Genomic DNA, 23,269 nt, shown 5'->3' with positions numbered 1-23,269 from the left:
TAGGAAGGGCATCCAGCTGTAGAAACTCTGCCAAATCAGATTGGAGCCTGGTGTAGCCATCTGGTTTCACCAGTCCTCAGTCAAATCGTCCAACCCATGCTAGCATGGAAAGCGGACGTTAAACGACGACGACGACACAAACATACATATATATATAAACAACAAGCAAGTGTATTACTTTAACACTCAGGATGAATGGAAAAGCCTTTTACGTTTCAAGTCTATGCTCTACAACAAAAAGGATTAAGCGGGAAAAAAACAGAGAGAAAAAAATGTGTAGGGCTTAATGGTTCAACATGATATGTACATAAATATACTCCACTACACCATTGCACCTACTGCAAAATACACAAAGCATATACATTAGTGTGTGTGTGTATGTGTGTGTATGCGATGGGCTTCTTTCAGTTTCCATCTACTAAATCTACTCACAAGACTTTGGTCAGCCTGAGGCTATAGTAGAAAACACTCGGCTGAGATGCTGCACAATAGGACTGAACTCGTGATAATATGGTTGGAAAGCAAGCTCTTCTTAATCACACGACCATATCTATGTCAGCTGAAAATTTCTTACAAAATTTAGAACTACATTCAAACCGAAGCCTTTACTATTTTCAATCGATTGTATAGCAACCATGATATTATTAAAACATTTTAAGAAAAAATATTTTTTTTAGTAAAGATTTATTTTCATATTTTAAAATTACAATACTTAATGATATTTTAAAAAGAAGTTTAGAAGTTTAATTTTCACTGAGATGAAATACTCACAAGCAAGTTTAGTTGGGTCTCTTTCACTTATTTCAACAATCCAGTCATTGCGTACAGAAATCTTGCCTGCCAAGGAAGCAAGATTAGCAATAACAGCTAAACCAATTATTGCAATTTTGGAGAGAATGTCTCCAAATCCATTCCAAGTATCAACAATTTCGGTTTTCCAAGTTAAATAGACTGCTACAATGATTGCACATGCTATTACACTTGAGTTCTGGATGAATAATGATATTTTGACAGCTGTAAAATATAAAAAAAAAAAAAGAAATAGAATATACATAGATATAAATGTGTATACATGTATATATGTGTCTGAGTGTAAATTTTCATTTTAGTATCAGTAAATGCATGGAATTCAACAAAACATGCTCTGCCATGATGATGGTATGACAAAATACTCTCAGTCTATACTTATGTTTGCTTATGAACTAAATGGTTCCAGGTTCAGTCCCACTGCGTGGCACCTTGGGCAAGTGTCTTCTACTATAGTCTCGGGCCGACCAAAGCCTTGTGAGTGGATTTGGTAGACGGAAACTGAAAGAAGCCCGTCGTATATGTGTGTGTGTATATATGTTTGTGTGTCTGTGTTTGTCCCCCCAACATCGCTTGACGACTGATGTTGGTGTGTTTACGTCCCCGTACTCTAGCGGTTCGGCAAAAGAGACCAATAGAATAGGTACTAAGCTTACAAAGAATAAGTTCAGGGGTCGATTTGTTTGACTATAGGTGGTGCTCCAGCATGGCCACAGTCAAATGACTGAAACAAGTACAAGAGTAATTGTTATTGAGAGTGAATGCAAAGACAAAGATATCAAATAGCATTCAAGCTGAATAAGCATTGAGAGAGAGCCATAAAAGCACAATTATAATCTCTGATTCTTCTTTAATCAGCAATGCAAACAATATTAACAACATCTTGCATACGTTCTGCTGATTTATAAATGGACATTCAGCCATAGTTCTCTACTGAGAGTGAAGTTAGTAGGATGAATGATTGGTTATCACAGAGGGAGAGGAAATATAAAACTGGCTGTGAATTATATAATTCATTTTCAAGTGAAAAATCAATATTAATATATAGGTTTAGACAACATTCATTAAAATCGTTATAAGCTGAGCATCATTGACAAAGGGGTGCCTCCTAGTGAGTGAAATTCATGAGCAAGTTTTTAATTCTAGATTGAAGAAAAGTTGTTAAAACAAAAACAACAAAAACAATATCATCAACAACAACAACAACAACAACAACACTAGCCACATTACTTCTCAGCTTCTCTGTTCTAAACGAAAAAAAGCAATATTGAATTGATGAAGGACACAACACAATGTAACAAAATACTACAAAAATAGAAGAGGAGGGCTTTGAGGATCTCATCCCTAAAACACCCTATAATGGACTTCTGATGAAAAAATTACCAGAAGTTTACATGACTCTAAAAAGGAAACTCCTATGTGACATGAAAATCTTCTGAAAAAGAATGGGAAAAAATCTTTGGCAGGGTGCCTTAATAAGTCTCCTTTGTCACCAAGAAAACAACATTACCTGTCCCTTCAAAAACAAGGTATGTGACCTTTCCCTCTTTTCGTTCACCTCATATGGCTGTATTAAGAGTTGGTTCTATAAATGCAGATGGATAGGATCAGCCTGGAAGCAAGGTCACTTGCTTAATGATGTCAGGTCATTGGATTAGTTGCGATAGCTACCCATGAGATCAGGATTTCCTGCACATGGTTACTAGTCATTCCTCTTAATAACTATAAGATATATACCCTATTTTATAAGCCTGAATCAAGATAAATTGGTGGTATTGCTCTGGAAAAGTATATATCTCAAGATGTGGATGACCTTCCTGGCTGCAGATTCTAAGTTACCATAAGTTTACAAGACTCTAACAAGGGAACTCCTATGTGACATGAAAATCTGAAAAAGAATGGGCAAAAACCTTTGGCAGGGTGCCTTAATAAGTCTCACTTTGTCACCAAGAAAACAGTTATAGAGACTACATGGGGGTTCATTGATTTTGAAGGGTAATAAAATGTTAAAAGCTAAAAATTAAGGAAAACTTGTTCATTTTTCCAAACATAATATCAACACCAACTCTCTCTATGATTGAAAGCTGCATGGTTAATGATATATTATCTTAAACAGAGAAATAGTTTCACTTACTTTTCAACCGTTCAGTCTTGTCAACCCAATTGCCAATGATAGCACCCATGAAAAAGATCATGATCCCTGACAATAGGCCATAGGTAGCAGTGAGTCTTAGATTTTCAGGAGCAATCTCTATCAGAAAGAGTCCAACAGAAAACGACCACATACGGTCTCCCTGGATAAAAACAAAGAAACATTAGCAGCCACTCATATATTTCATAATTTTAAAGGAACACATAACAACCATTTTGAAATGCACAAATTATTTTTAGTATTTCATAAACTATCGAAATATCAAAATTAATTAGCATGACTATCTGTAAACTCAACTTATGGATTTGGGTGGCAAACATCTTCAACTATAGTTTCAAAATTATTAACATCTAACATAGAATAATTAGAATTCCAACATGTAATATATATCATCATCATCATCATCATCGTTTAACGTCCACTTTCCATGCAAGCATGGTTTGGACAATTTGACTGAGAACTAGCGAACCAGATGACTGCACCAGGCTCCACTCTGATCTGGCAAAGTTTCTACAGCTGGATGCCCTTCCTAATGCCAACCACTCCGAGAGTGTAGTGGGTGCTTTTACGTGCCATGGGTACGAGGGCCAGTCAGGCAGTACTGGCAACGGCCACGCTCAAATGTTTTTCCTGTGCCAGTAAGGCGACGCTGGTAACGATCACGCTCGAATGGTACTTCTTACGACACACACACACACATATATATATATACTACAAGACTGGAGATGAAGAAAAAAGGTTGTTCGTTCTTCTAAAATCCTTATAAACAATTATGATTTCTGATGAACTTATAAACAATTATGAATTTATTTTACTGCCTATTTTGAACACATTTATGTAAACTGTTTAAACACAAAGCTTCTCTTAACATTTTCTTATCATTGTCAAAGACTCTATCACCATATTTTAATACATCTATGTTAACTAATCTTTGACACCACAAAGGCTACACAAAGCTTTGCACTTTACTTCTGAAACTCTTTTTTTTTAAAAAGTGAAACCGGTTAAGTCAATAAACATCTTTAAAAGACCTCTGCATTTTCAAATCCTCTTCCCTATATATTTTCACACGTGCAGTGCCTTCCAATTTTACTTTGTTATATATATATAAATACCAGTGAAAGTTGAATGTTTCCATTCCTATAAGAGGAGCTTGATTCCTTGTATTGGATTATAAATAAATACATACATATATATATATATATATATATATATATATATATATATATATCATCATCATCGTTTAACGTCTGCTTTCCATGCTAGCATGGCTCAGTCAAATTGTCCAACCCATGCTAGCATGGAAAGCGGATGTTAAACGATGATGATGATGATGATATATATATATATATACTCAGAATGTGAAATCAGACAAAATTCTCCTAAGCATTTTGCCCGGTGTGCTAATGATTCTGCCAGCTTGCCCACTTTAGACTTTTCAGATAGAAAAGACAAAAAGATAAGTACAAGTGACGTCCTCAAATATAGAGATCGTGATGGCACTTGTGCCCAGCGTCGCCTTCCTGGCACTTGTGCCCAGCGTCGCCTTCCTGGCACTTGTGCCGGTGGCACGTGTAAAGACATTTGAGCGAGATCGTTGCCAGTGCCCCTGGACTGGCTCCTGTGCAGGTGGCACATAAAATACACCATTTTGAGCATGGCCATTGCCAGTACCGCCTGACTGGCCTTCGTGCCGGTAGCACGCAAAAGCACCCACTGCACTCTCGGAGTGGTTGGCGTTAGGAAAGGCATCCAGCTGTAGAAACTCTGCCAAATCAGATTGGAGCCTGGTGTAGCCATCTGGTTTCACCAGTCCTCAGTCATATCTTTCAACCCATGCTAGCATGGAAAGCGGATGTTAAACGATGATGATGATATTAGGGAATTACATAAAGAGTGGATCTCCTGTACATCAGGCACCATGCTTGGAAACAGATGAGGGCTGGCAACCAGAAGAGCATTGCAGAAAATCTGCCTCAAAGAATTCCATCTAATCTATAATTTCTCAACCATTTTTTGCTTCTAGATGCTTTTGATTCCTATTTTACTCAGATGGACCCTCCAAGTCATTTGATGTTTAAAAAATCATGTATTTTTATAATCAAATATTAGAAGGAATTGTATTAAAAAATTGTTAAAATAATTTGTGAATTGTAGAAATATTGAAGATTTATTGCAGATAAATTTTAACAACAAAATCTTATGTAGGCCCCAACAAGTGCCATATGGAGTCCCAAGGGCCATACTGACCCCAGTTGGGAACCACTGATCTAACCCAGGCAAACATGAGAATATGGATACTAAATTGATGATGATGATGATGAGGAGGAGGAGGAGGAGGAGGATGAGGATGATGGTTATGATGATGATGATGATGATGATGATGATGATGATGAAATGATTTTTAAAACATTTCCAGCTAATTCATAAAGTCAATTGTTTTTTTTTTTTAATTAGAGAATTTCAATGATGATAAAAACTTTAGTCTTGTCTTTTACTTACCCAACAGGAAAGAGCATGACTGCTGTAAACAAGGAAGGATAGACTTGTGAAACAATTCTTTAAGTTTCCTGAAAATGCATAAAAATATAATTTAAAAATCTGAATTTGAAAAAGCTTCATAAATAATTCAATGATTATTTTTAATGATCATTAAATTGTAGCAAGACTTGAAACCAAGTTGTCAAATAACAAAGTTTAAGCCATGACATAGCACAATCTTGTTCACATGAGCAAGCAGTAACCAGACATCACGTGAAAGGTCATTCTATTATATAAAGCTGTAGTACATTTCCTTACATCATCATCATTTAACGTCCGCTTTCCGTGCTAGCATGGGTTGGACGAATTGACTGAGGACTGGCGAACCAGATGGCTGCACCAGGCTCCAATCTGATTTGGCAGAGTTTCTACAGCTAGATGCCCTTCCTAATGCCAACCACTCCAAGAGTGTAGTGGGTGCTTTTACGTGCACCAGAACAAGGGCCAGTCAGGTGGTACTGGCAACGGCCACATTCAAAATTGTGTATTTTACGTGCCACCTGCACAGGAGCCAGTCCAGCGGCACTGGCAACGATCTTGCTCGAATGTTTTTTCACTTATATAAAAACTAGTTTTTGCACTAATTTTCAGAGTGTGTAATAACCTGTTGTCTTGTTCCACACACTCCCTTGCTGTTTACAATAGTTGTTTTCACAACTTTCTGCTCAGCCTGAATATGTCAATATAGTTGACTGATATGAATCTAGTGTTATATTTTCTTGTCTTGACAAATTTCAGTACAGAGCTTTAGTAATCAAATATTTATGAACACTACTGAATTATTCCTTCAGTTGTGTTGAACTGTTGTTGAACTTATAATTCATGACCAACCGCAATATTACTTGTGTGGTGAAACAAAAGTTACTGTTAAGTGTTTGCATTGTGTTGTTATATCATTCATGTGCAGCCTCACCAGTGGCACATTGCAGTTGTTATATTGGGTGTGCTGCTACACCCGGTGCCACCAAATTTCAAGCAGGAGTACAACAAAAGTTTTCCAGTAAGATTTGTGATTAAATTAATAAGCAAGGCTAATATTTATAATGAATTTGCCATTTTCAATGGTTGTGCAGCACACTCCTACCACATCCAGAATATACGTCCCTGAGCCTCACATGCATACCTACCAAACAACAAAATCATGGATTACTGTTTTGGGCGACCAAGTTAGTAGTGGGGGTGGGTGCGCTGAAAGTGTAGCTGCTAGAATAAGAATAGCCTGGGCAAAGTTTAGAGAGCTCTTACCTCTGCTGGTGACAAAGGGACTCTCACTCAGAGTAAAAGGCAGACTGCATGACGCTGACGCATGCGTACGAACAGCCATGCTACATGGTAGTGAAACATGGGCTGTAACTGCTGAGGACATACGTAAGCTCGCAAGGAATGAAGCCAGTATGCTCCGTTGGATGTGTAATGTCAATGTGAATACCCGTCAGAGTGTAAGTATCTTGAGAGAAAAGCTGAACATTAGAAGCATCAGTTGTGGTGTGCAAGAGAGACGATTGCGCTGGTATGGACATGTGGTGAGAATGGATGAGGATAGCTGCGTGAAAAATTGCCACACCCTAACAGTTGAGGGAACCCGTGGAAGAGGTAGGCCCAGGAAGACCTGGGCTGAGGTGGTGAGGCAAGACCTTCATACATTGGGCCTCACCGAGGCGATGACTTCTGACCGAGACCTTTGGAAATGTGCTGTGCGTGAGAAGACCCGGCAAGCCAAGTAAGATCGTTGCCAGTGCCCCTGGACTGGCCCTTGTGCGGGTGGGACATGAGATGCACCATTTTGAGCATGGCCGTTGCCAGTACCGCCTGACTGGCTCCCGTAGGATTTTCGAGGGAGATCGTTGCCAGTGCCCCTGGACTGGCTTGTGCGGGTGGCACATAAAAGACACCATTTCGAGCGTGGCCGTTTTCGTGCGGGTGACACGTAAAAGCACCCACTACACTCTCTGAGTGGTTGGCGTTAGGAAGGGCATCCAGCTGTAGAAACTCTGCCAAATTAGATTGGAGCCTGGTGTTGCCATCCGGTTTCACCAGTCCTCAGTCAAATCGTCCAACCCATGCTAGCATGGAAAGCGGACGTTAAACGATGATGATGTTGATGATGAAAAGGATGGCAATAACTAGATTGTTGAACGGCAAATTTAAATTGGTGTCTGTCTGGAGATAACATTTCTTACAGACATGTTATGTTTAAAAACAATGTATATTGGAGGGAGACAGAAACTGTCCCAGCAACAAGAAGAGAAAACACCATGAGTATTTCTGCCTTGTTGGGCAATGTCCATAGTGTGTACACACACCAAACCACATGCTTAAATGAAATTTATCACCATGGATATGTGAGAAAACAATGAATAAACATTCACTGGTATTGTAAATTGTTGCCTGGTTGAATAAGTATTTGTTGTATGCAATAGACACAGTATTAGATTAAAATAATCATCTATCTATCATACTTAATGTAAATACACAATGAAAAGCAAATTTACTGAGGTTTTCATTCAGAGATAATATCGCTTATGGATTTTTTGTGTTTCAAAATGTAAAATGTATCGAGGCAGATAGAAATCATTCAGCAGTGTGTGAGGAGAATGCCCGATACATTTCTGTTTCTGTACTTGAAGATAGTGCAAGTCTACCATAAAGAATCAAGACTACATGTAAATGATAGAGGTTGAGGAAAAGTGAATGACTATATCATATGTATAGGTACACATGTGTATGTATGTATGTAAGTGTACTGTTAGAAGTGAAAGCAAGTAGTCAAACTCCTACCTTCCACAAAAAATTTCTGATCTATTCATTTCTTTATAAAGCAAAGAAATAAATTAATACAAATAAAACTACAAAAAAATGACAAAAAATAATTTTGATACATTGCTCTTTAAGTCGGTTATCACAAACCAGTAAGAGCAGAAAACAATCCTTCCCCTCTCACTCTCTTCCTTTCACTCAAAGATATTAAGTATCTGTTTTCACAAGTAAAGCCTTTATCATCATCATCATCATTATTATTATTATTATTATTATCATTGAGGGAAATTTATAAATGTTTCTCCCAGCTTGTAAAAATAACTCTAGAATTATGTCACTGGAGGTCACACAACAAACTGAGTCATGGAAAGGAGAGACAGAAAATAACAACACCAAATTGACTGGAATGTTTACAACACAGATACACACACACATATTTACTATATAGATACAGATACATGTTTCCAATAACAATATATAGATATATTGGGGAAGACCTTTAGAGGCTCAACGACACTTTGGAGGATGCAGAGGGGCTGGCACGGGGCCACCAGCAATGGAGAGTACTGGTGGGCCTGGTCAGCTCTACACATAGTGACATTTCTGGGACCAGTAACCTGGAATGACCCCAGCCTTATGAAGCAAGCTACATAGATACATAAATAAATATAAATGCGCCCTTTTAAAGCCTAGCCAGGCTCATGGGCCCGGTTTCCCGGTTTCTGTGGCGTATGTGTTCCCTAGCTGGACGGGACACCAGTCTATCGCAGCATTACTCATTTTTGCCAGCTGAGTGGACTGGAGCAATGTGAAATGATGTGTTTTGCTCTAGAACACAATGCGGCGCCGGGTCCAGGAATCGAAACCACAATCTTATGGTCATGATGCTGACACCCTAATCACTAAGCCACGCGCCTCCACTATACATAGATACATGTTCAAACCTATTTCAGAACTAAAATTCATCATTACATATCTATATCATTTATTTTTTCTCAGATGAAAAGGACGAGGGGGGTTACAGAAAACAGCATATTCAGAGCCCGGATTGCTATGGACAGTAAAACTACACTGGAATACACAAACATGTCATTTGACATTTAGTTCCGTCCTTGACATTTGCTGTTTGAAAGCTTTGCTGAGTGTATAAAAAGACAGTAGTCTTGTGCTGAAAGTTTTAACAGCTAATTGAACTAATTTCTCTTGAATCACTAAAATAACAATCACTTGTGGGGCGTAGATAGAAAAACAAAAGTATGTTATGATAAAAGAACCTTGAAAAGGAATTGTTAAGCATCAAAATGGTAAATTGTTGGAGACAATGTTTTTTGTGAGTCTATTTACTAAACTAAATTTTAATATGTACACAAACACACAGAGACACAGACACTCTTGTAGACACTGACATATATAGATTCATGTGCACATACTCACATATGTATATGTATATATACAAATCAGAAGAAAGAACTACTCAATATAGAAAGTGGTTTGAAAATGCAGCTATCACCAGTCACTCACTTTGAAGAATATGCTCACCATGGGAACTTCAAAATGGTAATCAAAATACATATATATATATGCGATGGTTTTTGGTAAGCAGGTTTGATTTTTACAATTCTGTAAATAATACATTTTTTTTATTGGCCACAAGGGCTGAACAATACTGTAAATAATAGTAATAATAATATTTTATAAGCTTTAAGCTTATAAAAATTATTATATATATATATATATATATATATATATATATATATATATATGTCATATATATATGTGGGTGTATGTTTGAAACATTGCTACATATATAAACAAGACTAAACCAAGTGAAAGATAGTTTCCAAAATATGTATGTCAAAGAAAAATAATCATATATAAATATATATATATATATATATATATATATATATATATATATACACGCACACACACATATACATCTAGACGCGCACATATTCTTTCAATCCTTGCATTAACAGAGATTTCTTTGAGAAGTTATTGACTTACTATGCCAAGGTACTTTAATTACAGGTATGATGTTTGCCGTGGATGCAACTGACTCAGATAGACTTTCTGATGACGGTGCTGCAGTAGATACATCACTTTTATCATCTTTAGTAGATTTGTCTTCAGCCATGATAATATGTTATGCTTCTAAGTGATTAAACCACTAAACAAAAAACTGATATCGTGAGAAAGTATTGTTTGTTTTTTTTGTTGTTATTATTATTTTTGTTTATCCTTAAGCATTGATGTATAGACAGGTGTAGTAAGTCAAGGTACATATATATATATATATATATATATATATACATGCGTCTATGTATGTGTGTGTGTATGTATGTATATATATATGTGTGTGTGTGTATAAAACATTTTTTGTCTGAAAGGAAAAATACTTCAGAATTTTTTCTTTCTTTTGCAAGCGGTACTTTATTTATTTAGATATACGTATATACATACATACAAACATGCGTCTATGTATGTGTGTGTGTTAGCATGTATGCAGTGTCATAATATATACATATGTGTATATATATATATATATATATATATATATATATATATATATATATGTGTGTGTGTGTGTGTGCGTGCGCTTACATACATTTGTCTACTTGTGAGGGTATATGTATATATATATATATATATATATATATATATATAAATAAATATATATATACATATAAATTTTTTTTCATGTACTTGGAATGTAAACAAAGCTAGATAATATGACAATGAAGTTCATTTATTCAGATCATAGTTAAAGAGTGCTTTATCTCTAACATACTAATTGCTTATCTACACAGAAACTAATCTTTTGACTTGTACTGAGGCTGAGATGTGACTGAAATCACCAATTCACCATCTGGTGATGGTACTAGACTCAGAAAAGTCCACATAAAGTAACTTCATATGTTGTTAGTAACAATACATATTTGTATACCAGCTTTGACATATTTCACCACTCAAAAATTTTATTTCATTGCAACAGAAGCTCATTTCCTATTAAATTTATTATTATTATTATTATTATTATTATTATTATTGAGTGAGAGAGCAGTGCATGCCATCAAAGTTACACTGGGGTAAAATATACGAAGCCCATTATACCCATCATGACTACCCGTCTGATAAGGGTGCATGTCCTCTAATTTCACTACAAGGGGAATAAATATGTACAGAAAGCAGTCGAGATTCATAATACGCAGATTTAATGTTATTTACTGTCAATCTGATTTTAGCTTTTATATCTTTTAATCATTCATTATAGTCAGACGGCATGTGTGAAGTGAGGGGACATAATAATGGGACTCAGCACATCTAATCAGTCCTTGCTTTTTATAGCATTCAGCAAAAACCATGGGAATGTGACACAGTTGGTGACAATCCACAATTGTAAGGAGAGGTTAGTGGGTGCTGCACCAGAAGTGACAGGGAAAGAGAAGTCAAGGGAAAAAAAAAAAAACAGGTGATTTGAATGTCCTCTCTTTGGCATGGATAGTCAGCAAGAACCGACATGAGTATAGGGTCCTCAGGAATTCTGGCTACTGACAAGCAGATTGGGTAGAGACTATCACTGAATTACACAGCAAGTTCTTGTCATGGTTGAGGAATTCCTTTCAGAGACATTGGCCAAGTCAAGATTAGAGACTTTTTTTGTCATTTGCACTTCAGGAAACTATATCATTCCTTGTTTCTACCTCAAATACAGTTTCAGACTTCCCCAACAGTTTGTTTCCCAAACAATCAAACTGCTTGTGGCAAGCATCGCAAGATTCTAGATTGAGAGACCCTAGTTTTATCAAACTATTCCTTGGGAATAACGGTAATGTTGCTACTAATTTTTACTTATATCCAGGCCTATCACCAGACTTTGATGCCAGGGGGCACTAATTTGTAATAATGCTAAAGTGGAGTTTTGAAATAAGTGTATCACTGTAAATCTGAGGATGTAATACTGAATGGTGAGGGGACAGTGCAGCCCCTTAGCAACGGACATGCTTGTATCTGTATTTCAGTATCTTTTAATTTAAGGGAGGTCAGTGAGTTGACGTCACTGTTCCCCATGTTGAAGGCATGGCTCAATTCCTGGTCACTACCTGCATCAGTATCAACTTCATGCCCTTTCTCAAATGTTTCCTTAAAAGACAGGAAGCGAGACTGAATATGGTTCTTCATGTTACAAATATTGCATATCTTATCAAAAGCAAGACACTTTTCCTTACAAAAGGTATGACCATAAAACTTGCATGTGACCTTGATACAAATGCTTCTTGTTGACATGTGACATAATTTGTTTAACATATTATCATTAATATGATAAAAGTAAATTTATTTCACACTTCTGAATATGGTAGCAGCATTTCCTGAAACCGCATTTCATTTCCGTTTTTTCATTATGTTTGTTTTTTTTCATGGTAGCATGGATTAGATCAATGTTTCTCAAAGTGGGATGCACACCCAACTAATAAAGTGTGGCAATATTTTGGTAGGGCATATAAGAGCGGCAGGAATGCAAAATAGTTAGCATGCCAGGCAAAACGCTTAGCTGCATTTCATTTGTCTTCATGTTCTTAGTTCAAATTCCACCAAGGTAGTCATTGCCTTTCATCCTTTGGGCGTCAATAAAATAAGTACCAGTTGAGCACAGGGGTCGATGTACTCAACTTATTCCTTTTCCCAAAATTGTTGGCCTTGTGCCATAATTTGAAATCAATATTCTGGTGGGGTATGAATTATTTTAGAATGAGACATAAGCAAGTAACATTAGAAGAAAAGTGCAAAAGATGTTTTAATTAAAACTTCTTTTGAATGTGTGTGTGTGTGTGTGTGTGTGTGTGGTGGTGGTGGTGGTGGCTGTCTGCTCTTTGCAGAGCTTAACCTTCTTGTATCTACAAAACTGCTCTTTCCTAGCATGAGATCTGAAATAACTTTTGAGCCTTGAAAGGCATTTGAAAAGCTGTTCACATATACTACAGCATTGTATTATTTCAGCATCGGTTTCATTTTCCACTTGTTTATTATGAATGTTCAACTGCTGCTTCAATCTTCGAAACTGGTCATCCGGAATGAAATTCCAATAGTTCGGGTATGGCTTAGCTACATGGGCACGCTAGTGCGATGTCTCATACTAGCGTGACATAGACATACTTTTGTGCATATATATATAATTTTCTTTGTTCGTGGTGGACGCGGCTTTTTAGGAAAAACCCAAGTGAGGTTAGGTTTTGTGGAGAAAATCAAAGTGGAGTTGGACAAATATGTTATTCTTTTACAGTCGGATGACCCCTCCTAACACTAAACACTACTTGTCTTTAATAACGGATCTCTTATTAAACACGACTTCGAAAACAAGAAGTAAACGTATAAGTTATTGATAGAATTGCCAACACCACTCAAGCAATGATAATTTCGAATAAGCGTGCAAGGATGTAAACACACACGTGTTAAGTTTATCTCACTTATGCACTCGTTATGACGTTGTTCTCAAATAGAACTTCATCATCTATTGATAAAAAAAAAAAAAAGAAACTAGATCAAGGGAAGGAACTCATGCATACAGTTTTGCTTAGTTACCGTTCATGGCAAGGCAAGTCGTACATATTCTGAAGGTTTCAAATTCGCAATGCAAAAATTAGAATCGCTTGTATAAATACAATTTAGACCGCAACTGTTAAACAAATATATGATTGTATGCATACGCATCCATATATGTATTTCTATAGCAGCTACTATTTAAATTGTTATGCATACATGCATGTATGTTCATATCTAGATCTCTTTGCATGCATATATTCACACACACACACAGTTACGGTTGAATAGTGAAGTTTGAATGTAACGGAAGCAAGACTTCCACCCGTCCCTCCCCCAAAAAACCACCGTCTAAAAAAATTTTTCGGCTACGGGGAATACGAATCTGCAAAAAAAATTGGCAAAAATCGGCATTTTTAAATTACCACTCCACCCCTACCCCTATATCCTTCATTTTCTACTTTTTTCAGAATTTTTTTCTTTTCAAAATATGCAGAAAAATACGGAGATTATAATTCTGAAAAAAATTTCCAAAAATTTTTGTAAAATTTTTTTTCAGAATTTTTTTTTTTAAATATGCGGAAAAATACAGACATTATGATTCCGACGAAAACTTCAAAACATTTCTGTAGTTACGGTTAGGGTTTTAGGGTTAGGGAAAAAAGTCAAAATCGAAGAATTTGGGGTGGGGGGAATCTAACAATGCCGATTTTTGACAATTTTCCGGAACTACATATATATGTGTGTGTATTTTGGTGAAATACATATATATGGTATTTTGGTGAACTACATATATATGTGTGTGTATAAAAATTTATTTATGAGGGTAGAAATTGATATTAATCAATTTGAACCAGTGGTCTAGCATATTAAAAAAATCCAAAGATTAAAATTATATTACATACAAAAATAAGAGGGATGACACAGTCTGTTGTGTCGCTGAATTTTTACTGAGAACATATATTTTTTTCGTGGTTAGATGATTCGGCATCTATTTCTAGCATATAGGAGTCCACTTTTGCTGGTCATCCCTCTTATTTTTGTATGTGTGTGTATTTTGCTGAACTATATCTACCAATATTATGATGGATCTCCGAGTCCCCAGAAACAGCTGTTGGACTTATAACACCTAACTTCCTCCCCTTTAATTTTCTGTCAGTTCTCCTCCGTGTGAGTTTGATCTATTAATATATAAATGTCGATATATTTATACTTAAATATTTATCACCTGAAAATCTTGTCTTTGTTTGATTGCATTCTTTCTGTTTGCATGTACACATATATATCTTTTGGATATCAAATCCACGCTGTTATATTTAATTTTGTTTATCTGCATAATTGCCTTCATATCTGTGTGTGTGTGACAGGAAGGGCATCCAGCTAAAGAAAACCTGTCTCCAACTAACCCATACATGTGTTAACAAGTGGACATTAAAACGGTGTTGCTGATGATGATGCAACTAAAAAGTATAATGTATGAACATATGTATATAGATGTGTGTGTATTCATAGTGAGTGTCGTTCATTTATTTTGCAATTAAAAATATAAGGATGCTTGATAAATACTTATGGTAGAGTGTAATGAAAGTACGTATGTGATAGAGTGATAGCAAATGTCTTAAACAATTGTGCAAAGGACAATAGATTTTCAGAATTATTAGAGCATCAATTAAATTGTCTTGCAGTGTGCAGTTACAACTCTTTGCATTCTGATTTCAAATCCTACTTAGGTCAACTTGGGTTTTTGTCCTGGGAATGACAAATGAAAACATCAGTCAAATTATGGAACCAATTTGACTGGGTAACCTTTCCCTCCAATTTGTAGTATCATGCTCATTAGAAATTATTTATTATCTTTTTTTACATATATAAGCCAGTGTCAACAGTGGTTCTAGAAATTCCGAGACAGAAAATACAGCCTAGAAGATGAGCATTGTCCTGGAAGATCTGAAGAGCTTGACGTAGACATCCTGCAAACCCTGGTGGAACAAAATCCCATCGTAACTGTTGAGGAACTAGCAGAGAAGCTTGGATTTGGTCATTCAACCAGTCATTCAAGTCAGCGCTAGAAGAAAAACGACCATCTTTGGTTTCAAGACAAAAGGTGTTCTTCCATCAGGATAATACTCGGCCACATACAGCAAGGATGACATATATATATATATATATATATATATATATATATATATACATACACACATACATATCTCTGTGTGTGTGTGTGTGTATATATTTGTGTTTGACCTCCTCTACTACCTGATAACTGCTGTTGGTTTTTTTTTTTTATATGTAGAAACTCTGCCAAATCAGATTCGAGCCTGGTTTAGCCTTCTGGTTTCACCAGTCCTCAGTCAAATCGTCCAACCCATGCTAGCATGGAAAGCGGACGTTAAACGACGATGATGATGATATCCCCATAAGTTCATCAAAAGTAACTAATAGAATAAATACTAGACTTTAAAAACAATACAAGTACTATAGGTACAGGTGTGGCTGTGTGGTAAGAAGCTTGCCTTCCTAACCACACAGTTTCTGGTTCAGTCCTACTGCATGGCACCTTGTGCAAGTGTCTTCTTACCTTAGCTTCAGGGCAACCAAAACCTTGTGAGTGGATTTGGTACATGGAAACTGAAAGAAGCCTGTCATATGTGTGTGTGTGTGTGTGTGTGTGTGTATCTTTGTGTCTGTCTCCTCACCACTGCTTGACAACCAGTTTTGGTGTGTTCACATCACCCTAACTTAGCAGTTCAGTAAAAGTGACCGATACAATAAGTACCAGGCTTTAAAAAAAAATCAAGTACAGGGGTCAATTCGTTCAACCAAAACATTTTCAACATTGTGCCCCAGCATGGCCACAGTCTAATGACTGAGACAAGTCAAAGAATCTTTTCTACTTTAGGCACAAAATCTTTAGGGAGGGTGCCAGTCAAACACAAAGATCAACCGCAGTACACAAATGGTACTTAATAATCGACCCCGAAAGTATGAAAGGCAAAGTCAACCTCGGCAGAATTTGAACTCAGAACATAAAGACAGACGTCTTTCGCCCGACATCCTAACGGTTCTGCCAGCTCGCCGCCTTTGAGACAAGTCAAAGAAAAAAAGCATAAAAGAACTGGGGTCAATTTGTTCCACTTATCCCTTGCCTATGATGCTCCAGAATGGCAACAGGCCAATGACAGAAACAAGTAAAAGGTAAGAGATACAAGATATATTTTAAAAGATGGTGAACTGAAAAAAATCAATAGAGCATAACCAATGCATTACTATATCGGGTTACATGACTTTACATTTTGAGATCAAACGCATTGGATTCTATTCTTTTTGTTGTTTTGGGTTTGATGAAATAAGTAGCAGTCAAGCAGTGTAGTCAATATAAAACACAATCTCAAAATGTATCTGCCCAGCGTATCCACTTTATATACACTCGTGAATACAGTCACTGAAGCAAAGATAATTACACCCTGAGTAATGCATTTGGTATCTTAGCTTAGCTAATAACATATATATAGAGAGAGAGACAGAGAGAGACAGACAGACACAGAGAGAGACAGAGAGAGAGAAAGAGACATATGAGGTGGGTATGTACTTCAAATGTCGTTAATTTTTAGGTTACAATTTTTTTAAAAAGCCTGCCGCTTATTCTATCGGTCCCTTTGTGTCAAACTAAGTTGTGGGATTGTAAACTAGTTCAGAAACAGACTTTTTAATCACACAGCTATGCCTGTGCCTAATTACATATAAATGAGATGGGATCATATGCATCCCGGATGTGATTAACTTTTACATATTTACACTCAACATATGTAGAACTGTTTTGTCTTTTACGTCTTTCTAAATTAAATCACGTCACAAAGAAGTTTAACTTGCATAAGCAAAACTAGAATCTTTAGAAAGTCTGTGGGTGCACTTTGGCCAGCGTGACTGACACCTTGGGGGTATAGAGTTACCATCAGAAGTAGACAGGCATGTACACTCTATATTTAGCTGAGGTGGCATGTTGTGTGCTAACATTGATACACATCGGAGGCTTACAACTTAAACTAAGATTCATATAGAAATCACATGGTTTCAGGTTCGGACCCACTGCATACTGCCTAGGGCAAGTGTCTTCTACTGTAGCCCTAGGTCAACTAATGACTTTTGAGTAAATTTGATAGACCTAAGCAGTGCACCCTACTAAAAATAACGACCAAACCACTCTTCCTTTACACACAACTGTCTTAAAAAGGGAAAGGATGCATTGGTTAAGAGAAATGGTCAGGCCTGAAACACCTCTAGGGTAAACAACAACAATAATAACAATTACATCCAGAGTCAACACTGACTGGTAGAAATGATATTAGAGCTGAAATCGGTCCGTCTTTCCTTATCAATAATTCCTATCTTTTATTTGTTTCAGTCATTGGACTCTGGCCATGCTGTCTGGTACTTATTCTGTAGAACTGTTTTGCCAAACAGCTAAGAAACGGGTCCGTAAACAAGCCAGCACCTGTTGTCAAGTAGTGGAAGACAAACTCAAATGTGTACATACATAATACATACAATTACATATATATATGACAAGCTTCCGCACAGTTTCCGTCAACGAAATTAACTCACAAGGCATAGGGCGGCCCAGGGTTATAGTAGACGACACTTGCCCAAGATGCCGCGAAATGGGACTGAATCCAAGACTACATGGCTGCAAAGCAGAGGAAGACGTTTCCATCAGTTACTATTGACGAGATCAACCCGGACAGAGCTGACCAAAGGTGTTCCAATTTATTCCATTTTTATTCGAAATACATCACGCATGGTGTCCTTCAGTTTTTAAGAGAGTAGGGTCTTATTTAATGAATATTTAGCTGCTGTTTTCTTCAGCTAGAGCGACCATTTAGAGGCTTCCACGTGGGTTTTTGCATAAATAAGTGTATATATATGGGATAGTTTCTATTGGTACCAGAGGGGTAAAAAATTGACGTTAGCTTTCACTTTTGAAATGGGTTACAGAAAATTATTATGTAATAAAATAGGGGATCCAAATTGATCGGATATATTTTAGCTACTGTAATGATTATCCGAAACAGAATATTGATAAGGTCCTCCGACTTATAAGTTCTTCTTTTAAAGATTTCTGTATTAAAGACAAATTATGTTAAGCATGAACAGAAATGCAGTTTGATTGTTTAATTTTAAAAGGCCAAGTTTAAAAAATTAGTTTATTGATCTTTAATGTATACTGGAAACTAAGATATAGGCAGGGTTTGGGAACAGCTATCATTACCGCAGAAGGAAGGAATAGGACACGAAATTACAAAATGCTGCGGGGAAAAAAATACTAATATTGAAATCTTCTGAAAATACTGGATATCTCGAGCACAAATTTATAAATATGTTTAAACATACACTCCACAGAGGTAAAGAAAATTGATACGTTTTTGGAGGGAGGAAATAAGTTTTTTGCAGGTGTTTCTACCCTATATTTTGTGTACTGATCACATTATTTCTTCTGGAACCAATAACTAAGTAAACGCTTAAACTTTTGGATTGAAGTGTAAGTTAATTGCATTGATAATGTTTGTAGATATAAATACTCGACTGATTAAATTCAAACTAATCTTTGAAGAAGCATGCTTTATCTCTCTTTATCGTTCAAGTGTCGTGTGCGAAACGTTTGAAAAGATATAGTTGATATATAAATATAACACACGTCTCTTACCTTTACACATTCTGAGATTTGAGATTCAATTTAAAAAATTTAAATAGATATTTAAGTAAATAGAACATTAATTACAAAATCATGTTTGTGTTGATCAGAAACTGACATTCATGTAAACAAATGACAGGTGCTGTAAATAACACTGTAATGTGGTTTCCCAACAGGGGAGATAATCCAAAGCTCTTAATTCTTCTTGTAACAGACAGAAAACCTGAAATTGGATGGAGTAAGGAGCTAGGCGATTATATGGATGGCATTATTTTATCAACTCCGAAAGGACAGACGTAGGCGATCTTTCGGTACGAATCCTAAATATCGGCCTTTTCCGTAAAAAGTGTCTTCAGCGATCTTTACCAAAGATCGGCTTTTCCGTAATACCCGCGCGATCTTCACTACGGTGTTAGGGTTAGGGTTTTAGTGTCAGGGTTAGGGTTAGTGTTACGGTTAAGGACGGAATTCCCTAACGCAAACCCTAAAACCCAAACCCTAACCGTAAAAAGCTGAAAGAAATTCCGCTAAGCATTCTGTTCGACTCGTTAACGATTCTGCCAGCTCGCCGCCTTATAGAGATGTCAATAACACAAACCAAGGAAACTAATCACAGAAGCGTAGCTAGGAGGCGTGCCATAGAGGAGGAGGAGGAGGAGGAGGCAGTCCGTGTCAGGCGACGTTTTCAGAGTGGTGGCATTTTGGGGTCCAGAGTAGGGAGTAAACACAAGGGCTGCCCCGGGCGGCATACACTCTAGCTGCGCCACTGACTAATTGTGGCCTGAGATAGCTTGTGCGTGTGTGTGCTTGGGAGAGAACAGCAATGCCTATGACCTGTTGTCGGACTTCCGAGACAGGTTTGAGGAAGGCGTTCTTAAACCTTGCCCCTGTTCCCAAATGCTTACCACAGAATAGACTTTGCTAAAGGCACCAAAGAACGGGTGGTGTCATTGAATTATAAGTATCTAGGAGTATTAAAATTTGACAGAGGATGAACTATAGAAATGCAAGTCAAAGCTAAATGGCATGAGTCTAGTGAAGGTTGGAAAACACAGCCAGTATTGCTTCTTGGATATTCAGCAGGTTTTGAAGATTGGAAAATAGCAAAGTACCAGGACCTAGCCACTGAGTTACAGTGGCTATGGAAAGTCTTAATAAAATGTACCCCTGAAGTTATAGATGCATTAGGAACTCTTCCTAAAGATTTGAACAGATGGATAGAGGAAATAGGCAAAACCTAGTTTAGTGCTGCTCCAGGTAACAGTATTATTAGGGTCACCTAGGATATTTAGGAAGGCCCTTGGCATCTCAGATTACTTGTTGTAGCCCAATGTTAGGAATTTTTTTTCTGACTGTCTAATCTGTTGTGTGTCCTCATCGCTGCCGCTGCCACCACCATCGTCATCATTTAACACCCACTTTCCGTGCTGGCATGGACTGGACGGTTTGACTGAAAATTGGTAAACTGGGGGAGCATTAGGAAGGGCATCCAACTGTAGAAACCATGCCAAATGAGAATGGAGTCTGATGCAAGCCCCTCAGCTTACCAGCCCTGGTCAAATCATACAACCCATGCCAGCATGGACAATGGACATTAAATGAGGATGATGCTTCGATAATTCTGAGTGTGAAAAAATTGTTTCCAAAAGTCATGTGTGCTGTGTTGTTTTATATATTCTTTTATTCTTTTACTTGTTTCAATTATTAGACTGAGGCCATGCTGGGGCACCATGTTAAGGGGATATCAGTCGAATGAAGTGACCCCAGTACATTTTTTGATTTTAATGCCTGATGTTTATTCTGTCAGTCACTGGGGCATACACAAACACAATGACACACACACACACACACATAGCTTTTTAAAAAAATGTCTCCAACATATCATGTGTGTGTAACAGACAACAAAGAAAAAAGATCTGTGGTGAAATATTTGGGTAATTTCATATTCAATCAACAGATTCCTGCACAACTTCAAATTCTTTTACACTCTGTTTATAATGACCTTAAATCTGTGCTGACCCAGCTAAGTGTTGATTGAATCACAAGAACTAAATAAACAACAGAATGAGATTAATTAAATAGCAATCATATCTGGATAAATACAAATGTTTTGTTTTTGTATTTGGTTTGTAAGATATTTGATGTGAACCCATGAGTAGAAACAGATTTTGTTGTAACACAGGAGGGTCATTATGCCAATAATAAACACACACACAGGTTCTATTTCACTTCTTTATTATTATTATTATTATTATTACTATTATTGCTGTTGTTATTATTATTATTATTATTATAAAGGTAATGAGCTGGTTGAATCGTTAGCACGTCAGACAAAATGCTTTGCAGCATTTCTTCTGTCCTTACATTCTGAGTTCAAATTCTGGTGGTCGTGGTCGTGGTCATGGTGATGATGATGATGATGATGAAAAGAAAATGTCAAACAAGATTCTTTTTGTTTATATATTTATTTATAAAACATTTTAAAAATACCAAATTAAAAGTTACAGATATTAAACCACAATGAAGTAAAGACATGGGTGTTATAAATAAGGATGTTAGAGATGCTGTTCCTCTATTTTCTTCCCATGTCATAACTGATATCATTCTTCACATATTATAATAGAAGATATAAGCTGTAAGAATATATGCTGCTAAGTAGTATGACATGTGAACATAAGTGGCACCTGCAGTAGTTGTAAGTTTTGGTCTTTTTGTTGCAGGAGATTCTGTGGTAGTAACAAGTCCTACATCGCGATCAAGAGTATAACGGATAGCTTTGGTTAGTGGAAAGGCTTCTTTCCCGCACATGTTGCTAAAATCGTCTAAGTCCAGTGACCACAACATTGCTCCTGCTAACTGTTGAGAAATTAGCCATTTGGTCTGCAAAAGGAAAAACAAAAGTATTACAATATAATTTACAGAATTCTTATGGGAGTGCCCAAACACACATGCACACACGCACACACACACACACACACACACACACACACACACGCATATACACACACACATGCATATGTATGTAACTTTCTATATGGACACAAAACCCTGCTTGCGAAAGCCTGTTGTGGGAAGTGAAATCGAAATCGAAATTGAACCATATTCGATGACTGGCACCCATGCCAACCTTCCTTCATTGGACACAAAACTCAGCTTGCAAAGACCTGTTGCGGCAAGTGAGATTGAAACTGAACCAAATTTGATGACTGGCACCCGTGCCAGTGGAGCGCTAACAGCACCATCCAAGCGGGATCACTGCCAGAGTAGCCGTCTCACTCCCATGCCAGTGACACATAAAAAGCACCATTTAAGCGCGATTGTTTCCAGCTTTGCCTTACTGGCACTTGTGCTGGTGGCATGTGAACAAAACATGGACTGACTCCTGTGCAGGTGGCACGTAAAAAACACCATTTGAGCGTGGCCGTTGCCTGTACCGCCAGACTGGCCCTCGTGCCAGTGGCATGTAAAAAGCACCCACTACACTCTCAGAGTGGTTGGCATTAGGAAGGGCATCCAGCTGTAGAAACTATACCAGATCAGATTGGAATCTGGTGTAGCTATCTGGTTCGCCAGTGCCCAGTTAAATCGCCCAACCCATGCTAGCATGGAAAGCAAACGTTAAATGATGATGATGATGATGATGATATAAAATATATATCAATTAAATATAAGGAGAAAATCTATACTTGATTTTATCAAGTAGCCAGCATGTAAAACCAATTAAGGTAAAAAATTAATACTCAGTATATAATTTTTAGAAATACATTGTGTGTATAAGTGTGTAT

At 37.0% G+C, this 23,269-nt stretch overlaps 2 protein-coding genes and 2 long non-coding RNA genes across 9 annotated transcripts in view; 2 read left to right on the top strand and 2 right to left on the bottom strand.

Annotated features, from left to right (window-relative positions):
* Positions 1-20,098, bottom strand: part of LOC106875014 (ferroportin) — a 33,040-nt gene extending 12,942 nt beyond the window's left edge. For 2 of the 4 annotated variants that reach the window (XM_089358392.1, XM_014922962.3), the window contains exons 1-4: positions 10,265-10,394; positions 5,462-5,529; positions 2,942-3,101; positions 772-1,014 (exon numbers count right to left, since the gene is read on the bottom strand). In XM_089358392.1, the coding sequence (XP_089214518.1) occupies positions 772-1,014; positions 2,942-3,101; positions 5,462-5,529; positions 10,265-10,394 (601 nt within the window). Of the gene's footprint in view, positions 1-771; positions 1,015-2,941; positions 3,102-5,461; positions 5,530-10,264; positions 10,395-19,496 lie in introns of those variants that run through there. The other 2 variants (XM_014922963.3, XM_089358393.1) reach the window with 2 other exon arrangements.
* On the top strand, positions 9,716-10,455 carry LOC128248876 (uncharacterized). The gene is made up of 2 exons (XR_008265008.2): positions 9,716-9,852; positions 10,289-10,455. It is a non-coding gene; the product is annotated as an uncharacterized LOC128248876 (long non-coding RNA).
* On the top strand, positions 17,237-21,712 carry LOC149133443 (uncharacterized). The gene is made up of 2 exons (XR_016243347.1): positions 17,237-17,372; positions 18,198-21,712. It is a non-coding gene; the product is annotated as an uncharacterized LOC149133443 (long non-coding RNA).
* A 221-nt stretch (positions 21,713-21,933) lies between these two features.
* Positions 21,934-23,269, bottom strand: part of LOC106875015 (chitinase-3-like protein 1) — a 55,696-nt gene continuing 54,360 nt past the window's right edge. For all 3 annotated transcript variants that reach the window (XM_089358396.1, XM_089358394.1, XM_089358395.1), the window contains one exon: positions 21,934-22,364. In XM_089358396.1, the coding sequence (XP_089214522.1) occupies positions 22,092-22,364 (273 nt within the window). In that variant the 3' untranslated portion in view covers positions 21,934-22,091. The remainder of the gene's footprint in view (positions 22,365-23,269) is intronic.

The sequence above is a fragment of the Octopus bimaculoides genome, chromosome 10 (assembly GCF_046866305.1).
Source record: "Octopus bimaculoides isolate indiv1 chromosome 10, ASM4686630v1, whole genome shotgun sequence".
NCBI classification, from domain to species: domain Eukaryota; kingdom Metazoa; phylum Mollusca; class Cephalopoda; order Octopoda; family Octopodidae; genus Octopus; species Octopus bimaculoides.
The sequence above is the reverse complement of the archived record's forward strand: the minus strand, read 5'-3'. Positions and strand labels throughout refer to the sequence as shown.